General features: G+C 42.1%; 1 protein-coding gene across 1 annotated transcript in view; it reads right to left on the bottom strand.

Moving 5' to 3' along the window:
• FAM171B (family with sequence similarity 171 member B) overlaps positions 1–17,572 on the bottom strand; it is a gene marked incomplete at both ends in the record, with an annotated part of 32,986 nt that extends 15,414 nt beyond the window's left edge. Inside the window, one exon of the mRNA XM_084265098.1 lies at positions 17,395–17,572. Coding sequence (XP_084121224.1) covers positions 17,395–17,572 — 178 coding nt within the window. The remainder of the gene's footprint in view (positions 1–17,394) is intronic.
• Positions 17,573–20,294: the final 2,722 nt, after the last annotated feature.

Raw genomic sequence — 20,294 nt, 5'->3', positions numbered from 1 at the left:
AGAGAATTGCTTTTAGGCAATGTAGAAATGCTTTAAAAAAATTAATATTTAAATCGGAGCCCTGAGTTAATCAATATTCACTCTATTTGTATATAAGCAGCCAAGCCGGTGGAGGTAATACCACCAGATAATCTATGCAGTACGGCTCTGTAGTTTAGTACTCCCTTACAATTTTTAATACAAAATTGAACATTAAAAGGTCTACTTAAAAGAACAAAATCAGCAAAAATTCCTGCAGTGGCACAGAATACATTACCGACTTCCAGGGACAAAGAAGCAAAACAAGGTCTGGGAAAGTAGGACATCACAGTATTCATATTGCCCTATTTCTGGTCAACCAATTTCCATAGAAGCCATCAACGAAATGCCAATTATGAAGGAGCTAAGCCTATATCCTACAGGGGAGAAGCAGTGCCTTTTACACAGAGAAATGCTGCTACATTCAATTTACAGTTTAACCCAATGTAGTCAAATCCAGCTGCAAAGTGTCATTGAAATCTAGCTGCTTTTCACATGCAAAAGAAATTGGAACTGGCTGGAAGCTAGAAAAAAAAAAAAGTGAGCACACTAACCCAAGAGAGGATTTTGTCACCCTTCAGGCTACTCTGGTGAGCTTTTTCAGGGAATTAGCAAAAAAATATTTTAACTCAAGAATTTTTCAAACATTTGCTTTTACATTTGCTTCAAACAAAGCATTAGTACAGATGCAGAGAAATGCATCTTACTTCAGTAGCATATGCTGTGGGAGGCACATTGCAGGCCACAGAGTCCTGAAGTATCTGTACTATGGTAAGAAATAAAGTGGGAATTATTTACTACCAGCTCATTTATTCCAGCACACAGGAAAGGCTTCAGGCAGCCCTTCCTCCCACCTTACTGTGACTAAACAAAAACAGCACCTCAGCAAACATTTCACATCCTATGCTGGATACCCCAAATCAAAACCAGACTGCATCTCTTGAAACAACTAGATATGTTTGTATTTAAGCGCTCAAAGTAGCAATGTAGCAAAGACAGAAAACAAACAATCTACTGCCCTCTCAAATGAAAACCCCTCATCCTTGCTATCATCTCTTTCTTCTCATTCATCACTTTCTGAAGGAACCTCCTAGTTACTATGTCTCCTCCACACCATCTCTTCTCAGCACGCCTCATCTCCATCCTCCCAGCCTTCATTCCATCCTGGAGTTATTTCTGTGATGACAAGGCCATGGAATATTTTTCTAAAAGATGAGGGTTTTGGGTAAGTTTCATGAACTTAAGACATTATGTAAGATGAAGCACATTTAATCAAATCCATCAGGATGTGCACTGGTGGCTACAAATTCAGCAGCTTGAAAAACTACATTGGGCATCCATGGCAAGTTAGCACATCATCCAGAGCAAATGTCAAGATTCTAAGTAAATTAGTGGGTCAAAGACTAATTACTCATTCATTTCAAAACAGACCCAATGGCCAGTTTCACATTATAATAAAACCCTATCACACACTATGATACACAGCTACTGCAATACTGGAAAAAATGCTTTATATTTTACAGATAAGAACAAGGCCTCTTTTCCTTCTAAAAGATTTCTGTAGCAAAGAGAAGAAAAGTAAAAAAGAAAGATCACACTACTATAGAAATAGACTCTTTTTCTCAGTCATACAGTCTAGGTTTTTTTTTTTCCCCCAGCAAAAATATTTATAGACTTAGCACTATTTCTTGTCATAGAATTAACACTGAATTTTTTTACTGATGCTTTTAGAAAAAATGTTGTTCACTGAATTTATTTACTGACAACAACTTTTGTTTAATACAAACATTTGTATGGCTTTATATTTGTATGTAAAAGTGTGCAAATATGTAAAGAGAAATCTTAAGCAAATAAGCAGAGTAAAAGGAGATTTGTGTTTTTTTAAAAAAGAGGGAAGTTAAATAAAATTTCATAGCTTTAAGAGAAATCTTGCCCTCAAATAGTAGTTTATATGTATGCGCCATTATTAGTTAGACATTCAAATAATTTCAAAGTAATAAATAGTTACTAGGTCAGCATAAATCAATAAACTGATTTCCCCACAACTTTTGGAATTGGTTTCTCCAAATTGAGAAAGATGTTGAAAGAAAGATTAAATTTAATCACAACTTGATAAAGCCAACATTCAAGACTGGCACACTGCAGCTATCACATTTTGACAGCAGATGTACTTGCCTAGCATGAGCTAATCCTTCAGAGAAGTGAGAGTGTTTAGAAATTCCTAGTATTTTTCAAACAGCCATTACAAAGCATTCCAGCTATCTACTTCCATGACACACTTGTTCACATACAGACTGCAGCTTGAGTTACTATTTTAAAAAAATTTTAAAATTGCCACAATTTACAAATACGCTAACTTTTGATGCTTATAATTATTTTATGCTATGGATAGCATTGGATTTCAAAGTCCATACTACTGCACAAGTAACTTCAGCTTTTCCAATTTTAAGATTCATTGTATATAAGAGAGGATTGATTTAATGAGTTTTATTTAAATAGAAGTAACAAACCAACCCCCTTATAAAACCTGCAACTGAGTAACACCATTTTAAGTGGCTACACTTTCAACCATGATCTCAGACCAGACGCATGAAGAAACCAAGTAAACATGACATCCATTCCACAAATGTTGACATGGATCAAATACTGATGAAATTAAGGTCCTACAAAATCAATAAAACAAAACAAATCATTATATGCTGTATCTTTCATGATTACTACTACATAATCAATAAGCACATTCCTGGAATGATTATGCTCATAAGAACTACACAGAAGTGTCATCAGGCTAATCCATAATGCTGCTAACAACTCACCTATCCAGTGGGAATACACTCCCAAACACTTTCAAGTGCATACAGCAAAATATATAAAATACAATATAAAGAAAACAAGCATTCCCCTTTCAGTATTTTGATAGGCAACTTGAGCAAGAGCTATGAAATTTAGACACAAAAGAACCTATGAAATGTAGACAAGAATTTTTTCCTGTACTTGTTTAATACTACGAGGTCATAAAAAAAAAATCCAGCTGAATACTCCCAAATGCATCTCGTACTGCTGCAAGGTACTCATTTGGTAAGTAGCTGCATGATGTTTACTCACAGTTAAATGCCTTCTTCATTCAACTTACTACTAAAATCAGTATGCTTCACCATCCAAGACACAGGAAACTCACAGGACAAAATAAACCAGACTTTTCACTACAGAATTTCATTTCACATCTTTTATTGTGCCAGTATATTGGCATAAATATTAGAAATTTAAAGAGAACTCAAAACTGACACCTACTAGTGAAGCTATGACAATTAATATTACCATAGCAACTTAGCATTTTTATTTGCTGCTGTTTTGTATCAGCCAGCCTGCTTCTCAGAATTTTGGTTACTATGGAAGCTGGAAGCTAAGAAATTCACCTTCCTGGGCCAACAGAGGTATGCAGCAGACGAAATGTTGCTGTCTGCACAGCTTCACTCATTTAGGACTCATTTATTTTAAATATCATCTTCTGCAATCTTAGATAAATTATTAATACTACAGGATCAAAAATCTTAAATAAAACTTACATATCAAATTAAGATAAATCGGCAAGTGGAAGTGATTTATACAGGAAATTAAACACCAGTAATGGAACTCCTGAAGCTTACAAAATATAACACCTTTGCCCAGGCATTTAAGATTTCTTTTTTCAACTCCGTTTACTCACTGGCTAATATTAAACCTGCAATGCTTTTTGTTCATTTTTAAAAATGACTGCCTGTATCAGTCTATCATGCATGAGAGCCAAAGTATCTAAAGAAAATTGTGTATTGAAAATCTGTACTGCAGCAACAAAACAAGAACATCCAACAAGCTACTATCTCTTTCATATATTAGTTTGAGTTTCACAAAGGGGAATATCAGAAGTCACAAAACAATAAATACTACTAAATTTAACTAAAATTCCACAGAGTTTTAAGAGAAAAAAAAACTGTCAAATCAGGTCACAGGATAAAGCAAAACAATAGAATCAAGACTGACCTCACAAATGCATAACTCTTCTGTACACATAGATGCTGTCAAGGTAAATGGCAATACTGAATATATTCATGATTCAGTCATCACTACTTTGAATCACCATTTCACTCTAGAGGTCAGCACAGGTTAAAGTGCTCTAGAATCCAGCTAAAAGACAGTCGTTAGAGACAAACATGCAATTAACTACCCCCAACTGTGTCCCCAGCACAAACACACAAGTTCGCTCTTCACAGCAAGTGGCCAAATTCCTATAGGGAATAATTGGAAAACAATTCAGCACCATGGAAACCTTTCTAGGATGATGGAAATTGACACAAAGACTCAAAATGGGACAGTAAACACTGTTTCTTCCCCCTAAATATTCAGATTCATTCTGACATTGTGTCAAGTGGACTAGGGGAAAACAAATCCACTTGAGTATTTCTGAGACAATCTGTTCTGTGAAGCATAGAGGAAACCAGGACAAGAATTGTGAAGGCATGGGTTTTCCAGGCTATGCTTAGAATCATAGAATGGCATAGGTTGGAAGGGATCCCAAGGATCATAGAGCTACAAACCCCCTGCCACAGGCAGGGACACCAACCTCCAGCCTGGATCTACACAAAGTTGCCCAAGGCCCCATCCAACCCGGCCTTGAACACCCGTGTTTCTGATTCTCCTCATGGCTTCAAGTGCTGGCAGGGGCTTGTTCCATTGTAGGGTCACCGCATCTTCTCTATGTCTCCACCTGCTCCATCCAGTGTGGAGCCCCTCTATGGGCTGCAGGTAGGGTCTCGGTCTTTTCCATGGGTTTCTCCATGGGCTGCAGGGGCATCTTTCTCTCTGGCACCTGGGGCGCCTCCTCCCCTGCCCTTTCCCAACCTTGGTGTCTGCACAGCTCATTACATCTTCTCATTCCCTTCTCTGGCGAGAAAACGCAGCTGCTTCTGGGTTGTTTTCTCCTATATGTGATTCTCAGAGACACTATGAGTCCATCTCTGATTGGCTCAAACCCGGTCAGAGCGACTTTGGCCTTGAATTGCCTGTTGTTTACATTTTTGGGGCCCGGCAGAGCATTCCAGCAGCCATTTTCTGCAGCCCCCAGTCTCTCTCTCAGCACCCAGCTACACAAAACTGTGACACAGTTGCAGCCAATTCTCCATTCTCATTTAACAAAGCAGGTGCGTTCTCTTTGGCCTGTCTCTTCTGGCCAATGTACCTGTAAAATCCCTTCCTGTTGTTTTTATTGTTCCTCACCAAGTTCAGTTCCATCTGCACCTTGGCTTTCCTGATCCCATCCCTGCAAGTCCAAACAGCATCCATGTATTCTTTCCAGCCAACATATCCTTGTTTCCAGAGCCTCTATTTGCCTTTCTTTTCCCTCAGTTGAGCCAGCAGGTCCCTGCTTAGCCATGCTGGTCTCCTACTCCTCCTGCCCACTTTCTTATTCAGAGGGACAGAGAGCCCTTGAGCTCTCAGAAAGGCATCCTTAAAGAGTAGCCAACTTCGCTCAATATTTCTGTCTCTAAGAACCACCTCCCAGGAGATCTTGGCCAACAAGTCCTTAAACAGCCTAAAGTTTGCTCTCCTGAAGTTCAGGGTGCCAATCCTACTCTTTTCCAGGCCCACATTCCTTGAGATTGCAAGCTCAGCTAGGATCACTGCCACCCAAGCTGTCTCCAACCTTAACACCTTTAATGATCTCCCGCACATTGGTGAGCACCAGGTCCAGCAATGCATCGCCTCTGGTTGGTCTGTCCAAAACCTGAACCAGAAAGTTGTCATCTATAGACTCCAGGAGTCTCCTGTATCTCTTGCAGCTTGCTGTGTGGTATTCCCAGCAGATATCCAGGTGGTTAAAGTCCCCCATCAGGATGAGTGCCTGTGACCAGGATACCTCCTGCAGCTGAAGGAGGAAAGCCTCATCAGTCATCTCTCTTTGATCAGGTGGTCTGTAGTAGACCCCTATCACCAGCTGTCCTTTATTAGCCCCATCCCTAATTCTGACCCACAGGCTTTCAACCTGCTCCTGACCACTTCTCAGAGAGAGCTCCTCACAGTCTATCCACTTTTTAACATAGAGGGCAACTCCCCCACCCTTCCTACCTAGCCTATCCCTTCTAAAAAGGTGATACCCTTCTACAGGGGTATTCCAGCTATGGGAAACATCCTGCCATGTTTCCATGATTGCAACTAGATCATAATTTTCCAGTGACATCACTGTTTCCAATTCCTCCTGCTTATTACCCATGCTGCGTGCGTTTGTGTAGACACTTCAGCTGGGCTTTCTGACTCAATACCTTTTCTGAGGAGCCCTTCCTCAAACCTCTGGGAGGAATCTGAAGTTTTCCCCCACTGCCTCCTAGAGGGACATTAGAAGGTTCCAGAAGGGGGTCAGCAATACTCGTCTGAGGAGTCCCCTGAAGTTCCGATGGGACACTTTAGAGGTATTTCCCTACAATCTTGTAGAATTTCAACATCCCAAGCCATTCTCTATCTCATTGAATTTCACCCCTTCATCCTTCGAATCTAGTATAAAGCTAGAGGCTCTAGTATAAAGGCTTAGGAGAGGAAAGAAAAAATAAAAAAACCCCAACAAAAAACAGAGGGCAGAGGGGAAAGGAAAAGGAACCTGAGGACTAATTAAGAGTCAAACAGCCGTGACAGATTCTTTTGCCCAGCCCTGCACCAAAACTATGCAGTATCTCACAAGTGTTTTACTGGGTCTCTATTCCAGTCAGCTTCAATTAGAGGATTTTCTCAGCATCAGTGGTCCATAATCCAAAGAAAATCTCTCTTTCAGACCAGAAAATTCCCTCTTGCTCTCACAAACAATGAAATAAACTTGTGATATCCATCACAAGGCATAATCCATGTTATTAACAGCTTCTGCTGTTCCAAACACATGCTCCATTGATGTCCTCCACTTATCTAACATCAAACTACTCATTTCTCCTGTTCAGTCACTTAATGAAAGGCTTCAGACTGGAGGAAAAATATTTTCCATGGTGACCTGAAAAAGCTTATAATTCTATTAGTGTCTGTTACACTCAGAGGGGGAAAACACATCTTTACTCATTCCAGCAAAGTGTCCTATATTTTCAAATACCTTGACATCACTGGCCTTTTGTCTACTTTAGCTTATATTAGCAGAGAAATTATCAACCAGATTTGCTACCTTACATAAAATAACTTACACAAGAATGTTCCAATCAGTTTCATTTGGGAGCCTTGCCTGTATAGAGTCCTTAGCAGTAAATAAATTTGGTGTCTTGTCAGATTTCATACCAGAAGGCCCATGCTACAAACTAGTGTCTATTTGAGAATAAGCTCACTGTACATATTGTATTTGTAAACCAGCACCAAGTTGACAGCAGAGGACACAATTCCACTTTCTTCTACTGCATGGGCATTAGAGAAAATTATCTACCCAAAATGAAATGCACAAGTTCCAAGAGAAATATTGGCAGATGAAACACCCCATAGTCACATACAAGTCCAAGTCAGTGATTTGAGGAGGGTACAAAACGTACCCTCAAAATCTACAGGTGGTAATGAGTGAAGTTGCAGTCAATATGCTCCAAGGGACCTTGACCAACAACTGCACAGAATTCTGCAGGGACAAATAGGAAGTGATGCATCTCACCTCTTCCAACAGTACCCATGAGAGACATCAGGGAGTCCTGGTGACAAATATGCTAAACATGTCAGGATGTACTCTGGAAGCAATGAAGGCCAACAGCATACCACACTGCATCAACAGAAGTAAACAGAGCAAGAGAAGTAATTGATCCCTTTAATTTAGCACTTGCTAGGCTGCATCTGGAAAATGCATTCAGTTTTGGGCCCACAGAAAAAAAAGCATGCCTGGTTTAACCTTTCAAAACAAAGACCTTAACTACAGCCTTCCAATACAGAATCACAGAATTACAAGGTTGGAAGAGACCTTTGAAGATCATTAAGTCCAACCATTCCCATCCTATGCTAAACCATATCCCTAAGTACCTCATCTACCCTTTTTTTGAACACATCCAGGGAAGGTGAGTCAACCACCTCCCTGGGCAGCCTGTTCCAGGCCCTGACAACTCTTTCAGTAAAAATTTTTTTCTAATATCAAATCTAAACCTGCCCTGGCACAGCTTCATGCCATTTCCCCTTGTTCTATCTCCTGTCATCTGGCTGAAGAGACCATCGCCCACCTCTCTACAACCTCCCTTCAGGTAGTTGTAGGTGGTGATAAAGTCTCCCCTCAGCCTCCTCTTCTCCAGGCTAAACAGCCCCAGCTCCCTCAGCTGCTCCTCATAGGATTTTCCCTCCAGCCCCTTCCCCAGCCTGGTTGCCCTTCTCTGCACTTGCTCAAGGACCTCAATGTCCTTTTTATGGTGGGGAGTCCAGAACTGCACACAGTCCTCAAGGTGTGGCCTTACCAACACCAAGGACAGAGGCACAATTACCTCCCTAGACCTACTGGCCACACTGTTTTTGATACAAGCCAAGATGCCATTGGCCTTCTTGGCTGCCCGGGCACACTGCTGGCTCATGTTCAGCCTGCAGCCAACCAACACCCACAGGTCCTTCTCTTCCTGACAGCTCTCCAGCCAGTCTCCCCCAGGCCTGTAGCGCTGCATGGGGTTGTTATGTCCCATGTGCAGCACTCTACACTTGGCCATGTTAAACTTCATCCTGTTGGTCTCAGCCCATCGGTCCAGTTTGTTCAGATCCCTCTGAAGAGCCTCCCTACCCTCAGGCAGATCACCACTTCCTCCTAGTTTAGTGTCATCTGCAAACTTACTGAGGGAGCATTCAATCCCTTCATCAAGGTCACTGATAAAGATGTTGAATAAGACTGGACCCAGGACTGAGCCCTGGGGGACGCCACTTGTGACCGGCCTCCAGCTGGATTTGGTTCCATTCACCACCACCCTTTGGACCTGTCCATCCAGCCAGTTTGTAACCAGCTGAGGGTCCACCTGTCAGGCCAGTGGCAGCCAGTTTCTCAGTCAGAATGCTGTGAGAAACCGTGTCAAAGACTTTACTGAAGTCCAGGTAGACCACATCCACAGCTTTCCCCTTGTCCATTAAGCAGGTCACCTTGTCATAGAAGGTGACCAGGTTAGTTTGACAGGATCTACCTTTTGTAAACCCATGTTGACTAGGCCTGATCCCCTGGCCATCACGCATGTGCTGCATGATAGCTCCCAAGATGACCCTCTCAATGATCTTCCCCGCGACTGAGGTCAGGCTGACAGGCCTGTAGTTCCCTGGATCCTCCTTCCGGCTGTTCATATATATGGGGGTAAAACCACATGATTTCACAAGAAGACAAAGCCAAGTTATCTGCCAAGATGAATGGGTGTGTAACAAAAGGCAACTGTCATATATTGCAGGGAAGGATCTGACTGGACATGAAGAAAATTTGCTTTTCCTCTGTGGATAAGCAATGATTGGAATAGGCTGTCCAGAGAAGTTCTTCATTCCTTGAGTTTTTCAAGGTCTGACAAGAAAGAGCTCCCACGTGTGAATTCCCTCTCAACCCTACTTTAAGCATATCCAACTAGAGCGCTCCTGATACCCACTTCAGTGTGAATATCTCCACAATTCCAGATCCTCATAGTTACATTTCCATCACAGAACACATTGAAAGTAAACCCTATGAATAACAACCTACCTCATTAGTTAGTTGTGGTTAATTTTGGCTGCTCATTTTGATACACTTGGCAAATCTGGATGTATATTTTCATACGAGTACAACATCCCACAATAATTTGGGGCTCACAACCTGATACAAATTCTACGCTTTATTAAGTAAATGGGATGAAAAGATGTACTTCATCTTACCTTGTCATATTTGATAACACTTGCAGGCAACAAAAATACGAAAGTTGATGATTTTAAAAGTGAAATCAGTTTGACTAATTAAAATGCTACTGAGAGTTGCAACTAAATATCCAATACGACACCTGAACGCTACACATACACTCCAAGGCAAAAACTCTGATGATGAATACAGGTAAAAGACTGATAATAAAGAAAGAAATAAAGATATGTCAACCAGAGGAAATCATTTCAGAAGCAGCAAATGAACTATTAATGGCCATCAAGAAATTAAGAAAACCCCCAACCAACCTAGATTCAAATACTTCCTCCAAAATGAAATGTATAACATGTCAGTGCTCCTGTTTATTTGGCTGTAACTGCACTGTGTTGAGTAAAAGCACTCAAGCAGACACTGAGCCATACAGGCTAAAGCACTCATTAATCGAACAACACTCTACAGACCTTAGAGCACTTTTGGGGTGCAGTGGTCACATCAATAATGCATTTCAACAACAGTATGCTGGGGACATGTTGAAGCGTTTCTGAGATACTCTGTGTTTTGCTGCTTCATGACCTTGCAATGCACATTGCTGACCACATGCCTCGCACTCATACCCTGTAGCCACGGCATCATGTTTAACACAAAAAACCCCCTCCCCACAACAGCTCTTTGGCAATCATTTGCACCTTAGCCTGCTGCCAGCAGTTCAAGTAAGAGCCACACCAAAACTATCATTTTTTTCAAAATGGAACAAGGGAAAACAGAAGGCAGAGAGACAAAAATTTGTCTGGTCTCTAACCCACCAAGAGTCACAATTTATTTCCACATGATCTCAAAGAGAGGCCACCTCTTGTCTCTTTTCTTGCAAAGACTGCTCTACCCTAGGTACCCAGTACCATCAACAGCAACCACAGGATGCTGAAGTGAGAAGGGTCATGTGGAAAACTAGCAGGGGATCTGACTCTTTAACCCATCTCCTTCACCTGTCTCATTTTCACATTGAAAAAGGTAACCGTGAAGTCTGACTTATGTCTTTCAGTTGGGAGTGACTCTCTTTGAGCCCACATGATAAAGCATAATCACAGCCCCAGGGAAGAGAAAGAAGGACAAGAAATTGAGGGGGAAGGACTAAGGATAGCATGGGGGCCAGACAGGATTCATGCCTGCACATGGTGAGCCTTAGGGGGCTTATGCATGTACAGACTGGAAGGAACATAACCCTGTCAGTCCCAGCAGGTCACACAGGATGGCTCCCAGGAGCTACATCAGACAAGAACAGACATCATCAGGGTCATGCCATGCATGTACCATTAACTGCAGACCTGTCAGTATTTTGTTATACAAGAATGTATAATATGCTTACAGTCAGAGGGCAAGCAGAATTACCTAAAAAGTTATGGCAGCTGGTCCAAATTATTCTCTTGATCTTTCTAATCTTAAATTCCCTAGTACGGGTTGTTTCAGCAAATGCACTTTCATACTGCTGCTAACTGTAAGGCTGTGCACACTCATACCCTCCCCTCAAGCGTGTGTGAGCATGGAAATTGCTTTCAAACCTCATGTTTTCTCTACAACTAGTGCCAGAAAAGCAAAGCAAAAAATGCAATGGTGGCTTTGCAGCCTGTTGAAGGCAGCTTCTTGTGTGCAAGACAGCAGTTTGGGAGCACACCACAGGTGTGCTGGAACACCTCTGGCAAGCTAGGATTAGGTAGCAGGAGATAGATCTGCTAGTTTCAGCTATGCAGAACACAAGTGTTATTCAAGAGTATGATTACCCCTATGGTGTACGGGAAATTCCTGATCAAGGGATCTGGGTGCTGTTACAGCACATCAGATAGTTAGGTCTAAGAGTTGGGAATCAAGCACATTATCAGGAGTAATTCAGAGGACTCATCTGCTCTGCCACATTGCCATCTCAAACCCCCATTCATTATAGAAAGATACAGCAAACAAAAATATGCAACTTACAAGACAACAAAGTAACCTGCACTATTTCTCTAAGTCTGACATGCTGAAAGTTGAATTTATTCTGAATAAGCTTTCCTCTCAGATCTTTGCCTCTGCCTTCAAAGACTTCATCTACTGAGCTAGTTCACAGAAAGCATGCTGTAGATCCCCAGTGACCCAGATAGCAATTGCATTCCAAATTCTGAAGCTGCCTTTTTCTCAGCCTGACAGCAAACCTCTTGAATGCTTTTACATTTCAATTGGCCTTTGATGACATATGGTCTGCCAACAGATTGACAAGAAGAAATGACACATCACAAAACAAGTAAGAACTGCAAAAACTACCACCTTGCAATAGGTAGCTTCCTGCTGTCATTGAAGTGGCTTCCTGCCACTTGTCCTTACCCTGTAACTGCAGGTCCCATGTCTGCTAAGGCTAAACCACATTCATGCCCTCGTCTCTCTGCACATTATGCTGAAACAACATCATCAATACAAGTTCCTCAAAATCAAGTTTACTGGAGCAGAGTGCAAGATGCTACAAGATATACTTACTACAAGCTTCAATAAAAGCAAACTTTCAACCTGGGGGAACTGGCTGCCTCCTCAGACCCCCTCAGTACCTTTTTGTTTGTATTGCTTCTCTTGCCAGAAGTTAAGAGTGTGGATTTTGGTCATTTGTGCTGTACCATGGAAAAACCCAAACTTCTCTTTTTCTTGTGTTTGCAACAATGAAATCTAAATCATTAAAGACATGAACACATAAACGAAATCACCTGGGAATATTTCTTTTCTGTTACTCATTTCTGTCTCAGACTGGGAGTGTCTGAATGCCCTTCCTGATATTTTGTTGCACTACTAAGCTTTATATCTGCACAGGAAGCTAAGTAACTTAAGAACATCATCTCCAATAAAGCAGGACAAGTCTAAGCCTTTCTTTCTCTTCTTGCCCACCTGGCTGATAAACCATTACTGCAAATACCAAAGGCTGAGAATGCAAAGTAAACTGACCAGCAATTCAAAGGAGGTGTTCTGAGGTAATTTCCATAGGTGGAGTTAGTTGCTCATATGAAACCATTTTGCTCAGTCGTGCATGCAATAGATTTAAAATCCTATTTCCTAATGAAAGATCTATTTTTCACCAGATTAAAAAACATTTCCAAAGGCTCACTAATGTTCTTCATATAAAAAAATCACACATTTCCAACAGCTACATCTGATATCTTTTAGAAAAAGATAAAAATCATAAGTCTTAAAGACGGCAAACCATTTCCTCCATGTCCAAATAGAACACAATTACTACAATTTAACCCATAAGCTTTGACAATTTACAGTACCTACTGGATAAGAAGGTTGTGTTGCTGGTTGTATAAAACAGTTAACCCAGAGCTGTTCAGAAGTCACTCATTAGTCAGCCCTGACTTTTTGAGCAGGAACTGTATCCTACATAATCAGTCAGTCATGAAAACTACTCAATTTCCTTCTTTGTAGGAATGCCACACAATCTCCTATGCAGCTTTTCACAGAATCGTTAGCAGTTGGAAGGGACCTTTCAAGATCATCTAGTCCAACCCCCCTGCCAGAGCAGAGTCACCTAGACTAAATCACACAGCTTTTAACTCCTCACTCATCTTCTTGGGGGTCTGTGGCTGCAAGAGAAGCTCTGAAACAGAACTGGATTTATTGCTGCCATACTAATGCCCTATCCAGTGACTTTAGAGACAGTGAACCATACAGGTTGTTCTATCAAGCAACAAACATGTCAGTCTCAACAGAACTAGCTGCATAAATACATACAGCAATTCCAGATCTCTCCTTGGTTCCAAATCACTATTAGCAGCTACCGCCTTTTAATTCCACCCTACAAAAATCATGCTCATCTTCCCATCATATGAAGACCCACCTGCCTAAAAAAAACCAAACAAGCAAAATAAATTTCTTTTTGCCTGAATTCTGGAATGCAAGGTCAATGGGTATTGCTCTGTAACAAACATCATGGCAAATCTTCTCTTAGGCTGAGATTACAAAAGGTACAGAGACTACACACAGCATAGAATATGCAGTTATGACAAACTAGAAGAAATAACATCTGTTTTAGAACATACTTCAGGTCAAATGTAAGTTCTCAAAATGAAAAAAATTCCAAGATGGCGTACATCACCTTATGTACTGCCTATATGAAATTCTGACAGCTTCATTTCCATTCAGTACATGTCAGTTCTGCCATGGAACTGATGCAAGTATCACTTATTCAACTAATGGTCTCTGCTCTGTTTATTGCATGGTATCTGTATTATGAAGAAAGTAACAATGCACCGCAAACAGAATGTCCCAAATATCATGAGCATTAAAAAACCCACAACCAGTACCTCCTGTAAAGAATGCATCTCAATAAGCACAATCAAAAAGGAACAAGGAAAACAAAAACATATTTGCCTGGATCAAATCCAGGACTACAGTTTACTGAATTCCATGCTCGAGTCCCCTGACCTTAATGATGAGTATTCAAAGCTCCCAGAGACTCCTCTCCAATTGCCTCTGTACATCAGAGTCCAGATTTCTGAACTACTACACAAAAGATGGAAACAATCTCGCTATGAATAACAAGGGACCAAGAACAGTTAACATGGTGACTGATGAAGCGGAGAACCTGAGAGGTCCATTCCCAAATATTAATTCTTTCCCCCACTAAAATTTGGAATAACTACATCCATTAGGTAACATGAGTCAGAACAACTCTGTGAACATCATTCCCTCTAGTACATACGTATCTTGTCTGACTTGTCTTTAGAATTTACTTGTTGCTTTTGGCAGTGGAAGGTCTGTTGCTGTTTTTATAGGGGTGGGTGGAGGGAAAGAGTAGCTGAACAAAAAAACCTTAGTCCCGACATACAACCACATTCTCACTGCTAAATTTCAGTGTCAGCAGTAGAGTCTGGACCCCAAACCTTTGTACACAGCTGTGCTGACTTTAGCATCTCTTCTTAGACAGCATAATAATTACACTAGCAGAAGTCTGTTAATCCAGGAGGGAATTGATCTGTAAAACTGTGTAATTAGCTTGGACAGAACAGGGACATCGATACAGGAACATCAAACAAGAAAAGGTTGTGAACTCCATCCTGAGCTCTGGACCTTTCTCATTTTAGGAAGACAAGGCTCCTTGATTCTAGCTTCACTGGGGTCACAAACACATAGGAAAAATCCAAATTCAGCCAGCTGCTGCCTCACTTTCAGAAGCCACTGCAGTTCTCAGCATAGGACCTGCAGCTGCTGCAGGAGTGGCCTCTTCAGGGTATTCCCCTTCGGGATTACTCAGCTGCCAGTCTTCTGCTGGAAAGACAACAGCCATTTATCCTGCCTACCTTTTTCATGTAAGACATCAAAAGACCGTTTCACAGAAAAAGACATTAGCATGTGATAAATACGTACGTGGAATCAGGCTCTTCTTTTTTTAAAAAATGTGCAAAACAGTGATATAACAAAAATTTCTTGCATGCTTTACTGAATGGAAATATCACAAAAAACAAAGATGCTTAGCACTTTAAGAAAGCAGAATGATGAGAGTTTCAAAGCAGTGTTAGTTTATCTTTTAAATAAACTAATTGCAATTGACACCTTTTTTTTAATGAAAGAAAAAAAGGTCAGGATAGCTTAGAAAGCCAGGTAGCGGGTGAAAAAACTGTATGTAAACATAACAAAGAGATGCTGACGATCAGCTCAAATTATAAATTTTTAACAGTGATAATCTGGGATTGATCATGAAAGCTGTACACTGTAAAACACCTTCAGGACTCTCATATTTCAGAGCCTATGAAGCAAAATAAGCAAATAAGAAGCAACAGCAACTAGGCACGTGGGTCAGCAACAGCAACAACAGCAAATCGGTAGCAAATTGGTGCCAAAGATTTTGGCCAGGGTTGAAGGCAATAAGGTAATAGAGCTTTTGGGGAAAAAAAAAAAAAAATCAATACTTGAAACCAAAGAGGATCATTGAATTACAAAAACTATCCTTTTTTTCCCCCCACTAAATTTTTAATGAGCGAAACAACGTTCACTGCACAAGTTACAAATGCTGCCAATGCCTTTTAAGTGGGGTTTGCTGGTGATTAATGGCATATTCTTCCAACAGCTTATTAAGAAACAAAATGATGAAAAAACATCAGCTCAAAGGGAAAAACAAGAACAAAGCTGTTTATCAAATACCCTTCTCTAAGGCCCTATAGTTTAAACCTTTAGAAGTAACAAGAAATAAACACAAACCCACACAGGAAAGAAACCAATAAGTAAATCAAGGCTTTTAAGAGCATATCAGGAAAATTTAAAAGCATGTTCATAGTCTACCAAATCTAGTTTCTTGCTGTACATCTTCAAGTTAAAAGTAAAGACTATAATGCATGACCTCTGCTTTTATTTCCTAATTAACACACATGCTTCGACAGCTTTGCAAATTGGCTTCAATTCAGTAAAATATTAACCATATGCCTAAACCAAGGCACATTTTATACCTTCCTGAAGTCCACTGGAAATAGAAACATGCATATACATTGAAAACGTAACATATGGTCTAAAGATATGCCCAAATGGAGCCTTGGTGCAAAAAGGTCTTAAATAATTCATGTTTGAAACCATTTTCAAATTCTTTAGTGAAAGGCAGTATGTCAAGAAAAATACTAGGCTCCTCGTTAATTTAAGCCACTAAAGCTTCAGAATATACACATTAAAAGGGAAAAAAAAAAAACCCAAACAAAAAACCAAACAAGAAACCAAACCTAAATGATATATTAACACTTCATCACTTTCCCCAGTTCCACAAAGGGGTAACCACACGTCTGACTGCAACAAACACCAAGGCCTAATGCTGATAGAAGCACTTTTGCCCCTTCTCACACACACAAACACTCTCTCAGCTGGTGGATACATGACATATTTCCTCACTCAGCAGAGGCCCGCACTCATTCGACAAGCTTAAAATACCTGAAACACGGCATCAGCCTGGTTTTATTTATTTTCACATAGGTATAAACAGATATAAAAAAACCCCAACACAACCCCCTACGTATATATTTAAGACATATAGATGCGAACACCCATAGAGTGACTCTGGCGAGCGCTGCCAGCAAATATAAATCCGGAGAGCCACGGTCCCCCCGCGACCATTTGCCTGGCACCTGGCGGGAGCTTCTCCAAGCTCGGTCAGAAACAAGCTACGCGGTTTCGGGGTGATATTTTCCACCACGCCAGCGAGGCGGTGCAACTGCTGCACGCAGATCCTGCTATATTAAAGATGGATCCCGCTTGCTTCTTCGCGGCCCCGCTACCTGCTTCGGTAGAAAGGCAGCGGCTGGGCTTTGGCTTCGGGATTGTCGCCCTCCCCCCGCACGGCAGCCCAACACCTCGGTTCCGCGGAATAGCAGCGACAACGCAGCAGCGGCTTTCAGCCAGGGCCCGCACAGGGACAATGAGGGACACGGCTGGGCTGAGGAGACCCCGACGGCGCGGCCCCGGGGAGACCCTGACGACGCGGCCCCGGGGAAGAGTAAGAGAAAAATCTCCACACAGAAAGCGGGAAATGGGGAAAGATGCACCCGGCGGCGGGAGAGGAGGATCGGTACCTGAGGCCGCCGCCGCCGCGGCAGAGGGGGCCCCCGGCAGCGCCGCCCGCTGCTGCTGCGGGCGGGTGGCGGTGGCTGCGGCATCGGCGGGGGGCGGCCGCCCCATCAGCAGCAGCAGCAGCATCGCGGCCGCCAGCCCCAGGCGCAGGGAGGAGAGGCGCCCGCAGGTCCCCAGCATGGCGAGCAGCCCGAGGGCAACGGAGGCATATTGTGGGCGAAGACGCGGGCGAGAAGCCGGGACCTGCGGCTCCGGCGACAGCAGGACTGCAGCAGCAAGCGGCCGCCTCCACGCGCGGCCGCAGCCAGCCTTGGAGACGAACGCCCGCCCCTGTCCGCCTCCCTGCACGTGACGGGGCGGGGCCAGAGGGCCGGGCCCGCCCACAAGGGCGTGGCGCTGCCTCTCTGAGGCGCAGGCGGGACGGCCGGTAAATAGGACGGTGATCGGGTGGACCGTTCTCCGCAGCAAAAGGCAGTCACACCGGCTGGGGGTTCCCTCTGCTCGCGGTCCGGCCTAGAGGGTGGGGAGGCGTGGTCTAGCGGCTTTCTTGAGGAGCCCCGCCGTTGAGGTCTGGCGGTTGAGGTGTGCCGGCTGCCTGGCAGGGTGCGGAAGCGCCCAGGGCGGCGGGCTAACGCCGTGGTAGCGGCATACCCTGTTCACCGATCCGCCGGCACCTTAAAACAGGTTTAGCATTTGTTGCTGAAAAGTCTTAAAGCGCACTTGGCGTCCCCTGTGCGGCATGCCCTGTGCTACAGGACAAGCGTGTAAGGTTGTCTTGGGTCAGCATGAAGCAGCCTTCACTCAGGCACTGGTAAGTGGCAGTCAGCGTGGTAACCTCCACCACTGTCGTAGCGGCATCTCCTAAGGCTTTCCTTACACACACGGATGTAACTTTGCCATACTTACGTGTTTATGCACTTTTTTTTTTTAATTGAGGGTGCACATTAACATAGTTAACATCGGAGTCCGTGCCTAGACACAACCTAGGCTGGGATGACATAAAAATTACTGAAGCTGCCCACAGCAGGTTAGACTGCTGCACCCGAGCAAAGGCCGCACAGCTCGTGTGAGCAAATCAAAGCGGCCCAACAGCACACAGCCCTTGGCACGGGGCTGAGAGCTAAAGGCACCTTGGGACTGCCTTGCTGTGAATTTCACACCAATGAGTGTGCCCGAAGTGTGATCTCAATGAGGCAAACATCTCATTCTCTGTTCAGGCCTTTCAGAACTAGGAGGGTACTACATGGTACTACATTTTCAATTTGTTTGAGTAGCGAAAGTAAATTTAAAAATAAAAAACCTGCTTTACTTGCCCTTGAATAAAGGGTACCTAAATAACTTAGTTTAGATTTAATGACATGTTAGGCCAAATTTTGTAGGTTTCAGATCTCAAAATTACTTCAACACAGTAGAAAAATGAAGGAAATAGAGTTACAAATTATAAAGAAGTAGAAATCTTCCCATACTGAAAGCAAGAACTGCCAGGACACAGTGTGTATTTTCAATAGTTCCCTTAAAAAAAAAATCTAAATAACATCTGACTTTTTTCCTTATGATTTAATATATTTCTACACAGTACAATGTACTTAATTCACTGTCATTAACAGTGTCTTCAAATGGATTTGGTATTGGTGTAGAAAACACAATTTGTTCTTGTCACAGTTGCTGGTAGTTTTTGGCATGTTGTGGGATCTCTGAAGAATGGCTCAACTTCACCCACTCATACATTATGAATGATCGCTGCCTGAAGAGTAACAACACAGTGGGAAACACACACCTTCTTCAGCAGGTACACTTTAATACTTTTCTTTAAAATAGTTTGAGTATGGTAGTCTCCCTGGTTTTCATCAGTAAAAAAAAAAAAAAGGTGCCATGAAAATTTAATTTGACAGGACCTTTCTTTTAAGTAAGCAAAAGTGCAAGAAGCACCTAAATAGAGTTATTTGCTTAACACAGAACTCCTCCAGCAGAGCACAAGGAGGAAAGATCTTCTCTTTTGTTCAGAAAACATTTGTTTGGTGCCTACTTGTCTCAATATCTTCTCACCCATCTCTCCTATTTGAACCTTTTCTCTGGGCATTACAAAGAAAAAGCAGCTACTGCTGCGCAGCGGGTGGCTGCTGCAACAACTTTAATGTTAATGTAAATATGCTTAATTCTTAATTTCTAAAGTTCTAAACCAGATGTTAAACATATAATAAGTTTTACTGAAAATGGATCCAAAAAGGCAATAATGCATGTGGAAATTGTTTGCACATTTAGATAAATTACTGAGAAGTGATTAGAGTACACACCCATTTTAGGAAGACACCTCACAATCAGGATTATGTTTTCTTAAACTTTATTTGAAGATATGAAAGCTGATAGTAATTTCCTTCAGCTATCTAAGTATTTATATGAGGAAGTGTGTTCAGCAGTAACTTCTACAGTCTTTAAAGGTTGCTCACACTCTTTAACCAACCCATCTAGTACTGAAGGGATGTTATATAGCATGCGTTATTTCATCAGGGACTGAAGAACATGTACACAAATGACAGAAAGGTAAGTGCAGACCTAGTCTGCAAAGCTGTCTGAAAAACCTTAATGCACACAGTCAGATGTGAAAGTGCAGCAACTAGTAAAGAGGTATGTTGTGTCTTTATTTTGCTTTTTCACATTTGTAAGGTCTACATTGTGCATTTGTGTGCTGCAAGCTTAGTCTTTGCACCTCCTGTGCACCTGTCGAGAGGTCATGATTCAGCACCAAACTTTTAGAAGATTTATCAGGAATACACAGTAAAACAGACTGTCTGTGAAATACCTTGTGAGAAGATGGGTTGCTGACAGCAGTAATTCTAATTATTTATGCATATTAGATAACATTGATGTTTGTAGAAATATTTTTTAGAAGAAAGTATTTTCA

Source organism: Gallinula chloropus, assembly GCF_964237585.1.
Source record: "Gallinula chloropus genome assembly, chromosome: 5".
Lineage (NCBI taxonomy): Eukaryota > Metazoa > Chordata > Aves > Gruiformes > Rallidae > Gallinula > Gallinula chloropus.
The sequence above is the reverse complement of the archived record's forward strand: the minus strand, read 5'-3'. Positions and strand labels throughout refer to the sequence as shown.